This window comes from Cucumis melo, chromosome 1 (assembly GCF_025177605.1).
Source record: "Cucumis melo cultivar AY chromosome 1, USDA_Cmelo_AY_1.0, whole genome shotgun sequence".
Taxonomy (NCBI): Eukaryota; Viridiplantae; Streptophyta; class Magnoliopsida; order Cucurbitales; family Cucurbitaceae; genus Cucumis; species Cucumis melo.
The window spans coordinates 9,065,744-9,075,785 of NC_066857.1; the positions used below are offsets into that span (position 1 = coordinate 9,065,744).

Consider the following 10,042-nt stretch of genomic DNA (forward strand, 5'->3'; position numbering starts at 1 on the left):
TGAATTTTAATGCTCGTTATTTGTTCGTTAATTTAGAACAATTGGTCCTCTAAGGCCAATTGATTGAAGATCAATTATATTTGCAATTATCTCTTTGATTCCATGATGAGAATCAGACTAAAACGCCTAATTCCCTTCTTTTAATCCTCGAAAGAAACGATATGTTTGTGATTCTTTGATTCTAGATTGAAAACAATAAATTCAAAAAAAAAAAAGTTCCTTTATTTTCTTGTCTATCATCGACCCCATATAATACTAATACTTGATTATTGGATTCTCCTTTTTTTAAAATATTTTTTTTTTATCTCTTGATTTGTAGCTTATCCTCAAATTCTCTTGCGATTCAACCCTTACTCTAACCTATCTTTTAACTAGTAGGTTGGGTATAGTTTCGAAGAGTTTATTTGGTAGGTGAAAATTACCCAATTCTTTGTTTTACGATGTTTAGGCTATTGCATGTCTCTTTCTTTCTCATTTCCTACTCATTCATATGTGCAATAGTGATATTTCTTGCATATCTTGATCTTTTAACGACCCCTCCAAAAAAACTTCTTTCAAAGTGGACGAAGGTTCACTGATTTACAAAATTGTTATTGATGTATTTATTACTGATACATATTGATATATTCGAATTTTAGGCATAACATATATACATTTAAGTATTTGACATTTAGTGTATATCAAAGTCTAAAAACTACAACTTTGTCATGTGATTACTATCTAATTTATATCTAATTTATATTTAGTTATCATGTGGTTATTATGTGATTCCCAGATATTAAGTATGTTATAATTTCTTTTTGATTGCTATTTAATTTTCATGCTACTTCTATTAGATATTAGGTATGATTTTAGGGTTTATTTTGTTATTTCTATTTGAATGTCACATAATTGTTCTCTAATTGTCACATATTTTGAAGTAATTTGTGATTTCTATTTGATTGTCATGTGATTAATACTTTATTTTGTTATTTTTATTAAAAGTTATAAGTTTTATGAAAAAGAATAAAGGTAATTATATGACAAGTAGAAGGTAATCAAAGTATTTTGTTATTGTTGTTAAGCTTTTAATGATCATTTTTTATAAAGGCAATAGGATAATCGATAATGTTATGTAGATTACAAAAATGAATGATAATTAGAGAAAGTACTTAGTAATTGACAAAAAATGTAAGATAATCAGATAACAATCATAATATAATAAAAAAAACTTTTAACAACCGATAAAAAATAAAGGTAATCATATAACAATATAATGGTAACAAAAACTATAATAATTATATAAAAAAAAAAATGTAAGGTCATTAGATAACAATTATTATCATTTTCAATTAAATAAAAATCAATATTAAATTAAATAACAATAAAATGGTAAATTGGTATCATTAACAATCAGATAACAATAAACATCAAATAGTAATCGAACAATAGTCATACAACAATCAATTAGCCAACAATATCATTGGTAATTATCAGATGACAATTCGATAACAATCATATAGAATTTTAAGTATGAAGGCATTTTAGTCATCTGATAGTTCAATTGAGTTGTGATTTTTGTAAATTTTAAAATATTGGGTCATGAACTCAATTTTCATTTGACATTTTTCATGGCTGCAAATAGCTCTATAAAGTATGTTATATTTATAAATTCTTTTGAATTGTGGTAGTATACCTATAATTTTTTAAATTTTATTACTATATTTTCCACTATCTATACAAAAAAAAAATATTAAAAAATGATTGTAAATAGCAAAATCTATTGAAAATATTTATAAAACATAACAAAACTTCATGTTTATGTTTTATCAATGATGAAATTTAGTCATATATCGTACATATTCTAGTTCATTTTCCTAGACTTGAAATGCCCCGAAAATATTTATATTTATTTTGTGAATAATATTTATTTTTATATTTTGTAAATGTTTCAATCCTGGCAAAATGCAAATCACTACAATATTACATTTCAATAGATGAGAATAGCATAACCTTAGGTAATAAATTTAGGTCTAATTTCAAATAAGTTTACTATACATATTACAAAGGAGTAAATAAACACAATGTTTAAGCATGGAATACGAAAACAAACCACCAACACCTAATTCGCAGCTCTATGAAATGTTTCAATATCAAATAACAACAGGAGCATAATGCATTTGTACCAACGATGTCTGGAAGTTTGAAAAATAAATAAAGAGAAAGAAAGAAATTAAAGAGGATATGTTTGAGAAAAATGGGCATTTATTAAAGAAGTCCAAAAAGTTCATATGTTAAAAACGAAAAGTGTCTCGCCCTTAACCAAGCAGCCATTCATTCATTTCATTCAGTGGCTGAGGAAATCTCAACAAAAGAAATTTTGCAGAATTTTGTGCCAAAAACTGGAGACACAATGTACCTTTTTTCTTCTCTCAAAAGCCAAAAGTCTCTGCAGATTGATGAGGGATATTCTATTGTACACAGCCAAGATGTAAAAAGAATAGTGTTACAATGGAAAACGAAAAAGCCCGGGTTTCGACTACAGTACCTCTTTCTTCATTTGGCCTAACAGGTCCAAGATGATGATCTCTTGATCAGTGGCTTCATTTGCTTGTCCTCTTCAAGTGATATCATCCCCAAGTGTGACGGATCTTCCAACATCATCTTTGCAACCAAGTATCCTGCTATCGACCATGTCTGGTATTTCCTCGCTTGTTTTCCAATATATCTTCCTAACTTTCCATCGTAGTATTCCGGCCAACTATCCTTCAGCAACCGACTCTCCGCCAGCTCGATGGCTCTTCTAGCAATCTGTGGTCGTCCAGTTTTAATGCAAGCAGCTGTTAGCAGCCACAGTAGAACTGCACCCAAAGCATGGAGAAAGATATCAGTATTAAAAATACAAAACAAGACGAAAGATGAGAATAACAACCAACATCCGCAATCTTTTTTTACTGATGATCCTGAATTTCCATGTCTCATGAGAATCGACTGCACTGACTAATGAAAATATCCATCTGTATAAAGTATGTTTGATGCCCTCCAAATCATCAAGGATCTTTTCCAACAAGAAAATTTAAGCAAGATTCTAGTGTTGAGAAAATGCCATCCATCTCCAACAGCATCTATATGACTCCAACTTTATACTCAACCCTAAACATCTCTTCTTTTCTTTTATTGCGATCAAAAACGACTTTGATTGAAAATAAAAATGAAAAAATACACAAGCATACAAAAAGCACACCTAGAAAAAATGGGCCTCCCACTGCAGGAAAGAACCCCAACTATACAAAATCTTGTTAAGATGATAGTTACAAAAGCCTTCGAAATCAAAGTCCAACGAGAAACGTGAAAAAATCATACTTGATGCTCCAACAACATCCCAACTCTTTTCGTGATCATAGTCGATACTCCTAAATGTGATTAATAGTAATATTAATTTATGGATGCCTGTTCCATAAATGGAAAAACAAATGCATTGATGCCTAATTAGAGAATTTTTCGGATTTTCAATGTTCTGCAGGCTCGTAAAACTGTCTCTCTCAATTAATGAGGTGGTGCTTCTAGATCCCCCATTTTCGTTACAAAGGAAGAGTTCCATAACAAGCTTGGTTTTTCTCCATTTTCCGGGGATTTGGTTGGAAAGGAACAACAAGATTTTCAGAGGAATTCAGAGGTTTGGTGAAAGAGATACAGCAGTTGGTTGCATTTAACTCTTCCTTATGGGCATCCATTAATCGAACTTTTTGTCATTAACAACTTGGTTTCATTCTTAATGATTGAGATACTTCCTTGCGATGAGAGTTCGGGCTCTTTTTCCTGAGTTTTCTTTTTTTTTTTTTTTTTTTTTGTTATGTCTGGTCCCTCTTGTACACTTGATATTTCTGAATGAAAGCTCAGCTTCCTTGTCAAAAAGCAAGTAAGGCAAGAATAACCCTTGGATGGTACACAAAAATAACGTTATTATACTACCCGCGAAGTTCTTGATTTACTTATAATTAGGGTACTGGTGGCCCCAAAAAATAACTGAGAATACCGAGATAGTTTCATCAGTTAACAAAAAAGATGAGGATTCAGGCAACTCTTGATATGTTAGACCTTCATATCAACAGAAAGCAAGTAATGCTGGAAAATTGGGATCATGATTGGTACCTTAACTTCATAAGGAATTATCATGATTTTCTTAATGTGGGGTCTAACGTGATAGGTTTTGAGGACAACATTTCTCATTATCACCAAGATAAACATGATGATTGGAGACAGCCTATCTTTATTCATAACACTACAATTCTTCCGATAAATCTTATTATGTATGTTATGCGTAACTTTATTCATAACACTACAATTTTTCCAATAAATCTTATTTTGTATGTTATGTGTAACTTTATTCATAACAATAAAACTTTACCAATAAATCTTATTAATGGTTTATGCAAAGGAAGGAACTTCAGTTCTTTTTTAGACAATAGACCATTGCTGTGACTGGCATCAATACGTATATCGAGTCTAGAAAATTTGACATTCATCAAAAAATAATACAAAACAATAAGTAAAAAGAGTTCATCATAGTGAAAATCATCACTAGCTTATAGTTACCATTTCAGTTGATGAAAACAAAGATTTAGTTCTAAGAGAGATAAAGGGGAGAGACAAAATGCTGAGAGTAACAATCATAAGAGAGTTAATTCTGGGAGACAGAGAGAGGAAGCAAGCTCACGAGAGAGGAGAATGAGAAATAGCCTCTAGGAATAATACTTAATCCTTTTCTAGCACTTGGAATGCCCATCCACATAAGTATGAACTAAGAGAAAGAGCTACTTCAGACAGCGCCGAAAGAATGAAGGAAAAAAGATAAGGCACATCAGCTCATTCTTTTTCATTTTCATTTCTTTTTCTTTCCTGTTAACCCTAGAATTTTTACAAAGATAGGTATCATCGTGGGTACAGGCTTCGTGCCTCACAAAGCTCAGAAGAACAAACCTAAATGCTTGTCTGAGCAAGTTTTCCTTGTCTTTAAAGTAAGGCACCTAAGTGCATTCTTCCTAAAAGCGGACTTTACAAGTACAAAAATGTGGAATAGATTCTTTATAGATGAAACTTATTTATAGCCCACCAGAAATTCACCACTTTGCAATTATCATTGTGGAAATTTTTCTAAAATACTGGTCTGATACTTTTTCTGTTGTATCAACTTAGATTCCACCTCAGACCTCTACTACAGGCTAGAAGTTAAAATCCTGTAGTGGATAAGCTTCAAGAAATCATTGAAGGGAAGAAAATGACAGTTCCTAAATACCATCTTCTTGAGGTTTAAAATACTGATAATTAGCAGATCAAAGTGCATGAAAGGTTGGCCATTAATGCACGTTCTAACTGCAAGCCAACAATATCTGGCTCGGTTTACTTTTATACCTAAAGCTATTATGAGAAATTCTTATGGATTAATCATAAACAACAATATAAACTTTTTTATAACTTGAAGAGAGAATGAGTGAATGAACAAACCTGGCCAAGATCCACCATTATGGTAGCTCCACCTGGTATTCTTCGGATCACAACCAGTAATAATTCGCCACTCATGGCTTTCTATGGCAGGATATGATATTTTCAAAGGCATTTCTCCAACCAGCTCTTCCCAGCGTGATTCAATAAGATCCATAATAGCCATTGATTGCTCAGGGGTGGCAAGAGATGCTAGAATTGCAACACAGTTACCTAAAGCAAACCATCTAAAGTCCATTCTTGCAGGACTAACGTTACCAACAAAGTACCCACCACGTGTGGGCATAAAATCAAACACCCATTCTGGGATTGAATCAGGGATGACATTGAACTTATTTACAGCTGTATGAGAATATTCTTCAGTTTTATAACGGTAGATGTCATTTAGTTGCTGGAAATCAAGCCAGAAATAACTCCTCATGTGATAACTTAAGGCATGCAAACGCTTCACAATACGCTCTATGCACTCTTTTCCTTCAGCATCATGTTTCAGCATAGCCAGAGCACATCTCAGGGCCATAAAGAAAAGGGCTTGAATTTCTATAGGATAACCATATATACCCTGGACAAAAAACAATATTATATTAAAATAAACAGACAAGATAAATATTTGTCAGAAACATCTTGCGTTATTTAAATTTGAACACCATATCTGCAAAGCAGTTACTGATAAGGTTATCTGTTGCTTTTAACATATGAATAAAATCACAGAAGGTTCCAGAAAGATTGATATTTGAGGGCCAACCTTTCTTTAGTTGAAGAGGACGATGTCTTATCCTTCCATACTTTGTTTTATAATTATCAGAACATTTTTCATTCAAAACACAATATTTCAAAGATCAGAGAAATCTACAAAAGAAGCAGAAGACCAACTCCAAGGCGAAAGAAGTTACAAGAAGAAAGCACTTTGATCATTAATTAGTCAAAATATCATTTATGCACACCAAATTATTAAATTAGCGTTTCTTATCCAAAACAAAAAGAAAATGCAAAATGTTATTGAATAATTTTTAAGGAAAAAAGCCATTTAGGGTTACCTAAAATTAAGAATTATATCACTGCAAAAAATTTATATGAAAGCTGCAAAATAGCACTTCTGGGTAGAAGGATTTGCGTCCGCATGACTTAACTAGTAAAGTTGTTAACTGTAGCTTATGCTGGACTAAAAATAATCGTTTGAAAATAGATAAATACAGGACAGCTGACTAAATCTAAACCCCCAATTTTATATACCGAGGCAAACAACACAACTTTAAATAGACCGTGCTGTAAAATCTCTTTTCTGCCTTTCCAGTTAGACAAGGAAATAAGGTTGAAGGAAGGAAGAAAGATGAAATCATAGTTTAAACCTTTCGTATCAATTGTTAATGATAGGCACCATCACAATACAGTTCACTGAAGGGGAAATAACAATGTAAGAAGTTAGCTCTTCAAATATACATGCTTCAGTAATGGCATAGTGTTCTGATAAATAATTATGCAGGACCACTTATGTTCATTACGCATTAAAAATGTTAATTCTTTACGATGAAGCCATGCAACATAAGCCATCAAAGTATAGCAGTAACACAACAAATAAAATCAGTTGTTTGCATCACACATAAATGATACAATGTAAATAAAAACAAAGTCCAAGAAGTCAACAGTCAGATCATTAAAAGACCTCCTAGAGAGAAATATAACAAGCTCTTCTTTTCCTTTTTTTATGGATTAGCCTATAAGAAAATCAACTGATGTCATTAACTTATAAGAACATTCGTTTTAGAAACATTCAGTTGTTACATACAGAGACATCAGATACTAAATTTTAATTGAAAGTATTATCAAGAGAAAATTACGTAATATGAAAAAAAAAATAGCTAAAAGTAACTTCATAATGAGCAAAAGATAAAAAGAAATTTTACCATTCTTCGATCAATCATGGAGCATCCATCAGCACAAAGTAAAGTTGGGAACGTATCAAACCCCTCCGACAGACATAAAGTTAAAATAAGTCTCATGCCCTTCTGACACTCTGATGTTTCAGCCAGAGATAGATCACCTGTTGACTTTGTGTATGCACGGAGCAGAATGATCCACCAGAATCCAGAGTCAACAGGAGCAACTCTTCCTATCGCACTCTCTCCAAAGTCAGCAGCAACGGTATCTGTTTTTCTAACGGGATCATGAAGAACCTTAAAGCTAGCTGGCATTGCACCTTCCCCAAGCTTGAATCTGTCAATTCTTTTTTCCCATCCCTGAAGCTGCAGCGTCTTTAGCAGGAAGTTCTTAACTATGTCAGGTTCCCCGTTCATCAGAAAAGCCAACGCACTTGGTACAAAATCCCGAACAAAAACCTGAGAGAAGAGCAGCAGTGCCCATACATAATTCAGACTTTTGTTAAAGTTATCATCCTTACAAGTATACAATTGTTTCTTTTAATTTTATAGAAACGATTGCAAGTATACAATTAGTTATTTTCAATTAAATAACAAATTGTGGTAAGAAATGGTGATAGGGGCTCCGGTTTTACGATTTAACTAAGTTACATCAGGTTTTTTGTGGCCGTGCTTTTCCAGAAACTGCAAATATGGAAGATAAAAACATACCTGATCATAATTCAAAACTTCCTCCGAGGCATGGTCATATGCTGCAATGGTTCCAACTGGTTGGCCCCGAAAATACACCATGGATCTACGCAAAGCCTCCCATGCTTCAGCGATCATTGGGTGGGGCTCAAACGAGTTTCGGGAAGATGAAGCTGGGGTATCAAATCCTGACCTTCCACCAGGTGAATATGAGCTCTCAAAGTTGTCCAAGCCTCCTCTAGCAAGGCCGATGGACAGCTCACTGAGGGATCTCTCGTCAAATGATCTTTGCCTCTCAATATTAAGTTTAGGCTTATCAAGAAGACGAGAAAGATCATAATCATCCATCTCAGAGATCGAGCAATGAGAGCTCACATTTCGAAGTCCCAACCCATACCCATCCATTTCCTTTTTCCTCTATCTGTGTTAAGAACAGATAAACAGTTCAAGCGTAGAAGGAATTCATTAAACCAGATCACAATAATAATATTTAAAAGAACCAAGGGACAATCTCACAATTTATTTCAATTCAAAACAGAAACGTAAAGTTGATTAGAAAACTGGCAAAAATACACTGACGTTTTAACACAAAAAAAAAAAAAAAAAAGGAAAGAAAACCAATGACTCAAAGATGGAAACAAAAAGTCAAACATATCATGTCCCTAAGCATAGAAGGAATGTGGACAGATATAGAAGCGCTCATTAATTACTAGCAAGTTGATTTGCTAAAAACTTTGACATTCAACGTATCAAATCCTTCCTAATGCTTTCAGCAAGACGAATGAGTAAAACTAACCCAAAGAAAAGGCATTTTTACTATGTACAGACATAGACACACTCCATCGCCACATGAATTATCAACTAATCAACTAGCAAAATAAGAAATCACAAATAAATTTAAGAGCAAACCAAACCAAACTTTAAAGGGAAAAAAAAAACAAAGAAAAAGACAAAAACGAAGAGAAAAAAAGATCCAGCACCGAGCTAGCAAAAACACAAAAGCGAATAGCAGATCAAGAACAGTATCAGAATAAACAAGGAGTGTTAAAGCAGAAAGAAAAGAAGTAGAAAAACAATTTCGAGAAATAATTAGAAAAGAAAAAACGTGAGAAGATAAGAGTGAAAATGGAAGAGGTAGAAGAAAGAAAGAGAGATAGGCATCCATTAAACAGCATCAAAATTATCAGATCTGAAGCTCCACAAAGGATCAGAGAGAAGAAAAGAGATAAAGAAAAAGAGAGATAGAGAGAGTATACCTGAGAGAGAAGAAATGAGGAAAGCAGAGGAATCAGAAAGAACAGGAGAGGTTTGACCGGAAAATGGTGGCCGGAGAAGGAAGAAAGTTGGAAGGGGGGAGAGTGAAGAGAGAATGAAAAATGGAGGAAAAGGGGGGAAAAGAAAAAAGGATTGTCAACAGCTGGTATTTATAGCTGAGGAAGCGGGAAGGGGACCGTCCCAGTCCGTATTTCTCTCTGTTATCCAATTTATGCAAACTAACACATCGGAGGTCCAAATGAAAGGAGAGAGAGATTAGCGCCACCGGGAACTGCCGGTGACCTGTGTCTGACGTGGACAAAACGACGCAGTTTTCTGGCTAACGTCTGACAATTTTGTCGTTGCCAGAATAAATAATTAATAAAACGCGGCCTAAATTAATTCTCTCTTTTTTATTTTTTTTTATTTTTTTATTTTTTTTTTTCTCTTTTCTTTTGGATTTTTAAGGAAAATGTTGGGGTGGGTGCGGATAGTGATTTTTGATTGTATAAAGAAAGGCAATGGAAGGAGGGATTGGGAAGGAGGGCTCATTTATAGGAGAAATCAAGAGCGTGATTTTTGACTAAATCAAAAAGGTTGCGGGTAGGTGAGGGCATTTTTTCTTTTTCTTTCTTATTTTCTTTTTTATTTTATTTTTTTCTCCGTTTTTTTCTCGTTTTGTGGACAATTTTTTCTACAAACCTATCATCAATATTCTATCTAATCTTTCCAGGGTTCTT

General features: G+C 33.4%; 1 protein-coding gene across 1 annotated transcript; it reads right to left on the bottom strand.

Moving 5' to 3' along the window:
- Nucleotides 1–2,226: 2,226 nt before the first annotated feature.
- Nucleotides 2,227–9,810, bottom strand: LOC103500409 (probable alkaline/neutral invertase D). Its single transcript, XM_008463700.3, has 5 exons — nt 9,305–9,810; nt 8,070–8,469; nt 7,386–7,817; nt 5,485–6,043; nt 2,227–2,840 (listed from the first exon to the last, which is right to left on the bottom strand). Exons 2-5 carry the CDS (start codon nt 8,451–8,453, stop codon nt 2,545–2,547), a joined length of 1,671 nt encoding a protein of 556 aa, XP_008461922.1. The 5' UTR covers nt 8,454–8,469; nt 9,305–9,810; the 3' UTR covers nt 2,227–2,544.
- Between the last annotated feature and the right edge of the window lie 232 nt (nt 9,811–10,042).

Coding starts and splice junctions, on each gene's coding strand:
- LOC103500409 (XM_008463700.3), bottom strand. CDS start 8,453: ATGGATGGGTATGGGTTGGGACTTCGAAATGTGAGCTCTCATTGCTCG. Junction 7,818..8,069: donor AAGTTTTGAATTATGATCAG/GTATGTTTTTAT, acceptor CTCTTCTCTCAG/GTTTTTGTTCGGGATTTTGT. Junction 6,044..7,385: donor CCATGATTGATCGAAGAATG/GTAAAATTTCTT, acceptor TTTTTTGTCCAG/GGTATATATGGTTATCCTAT.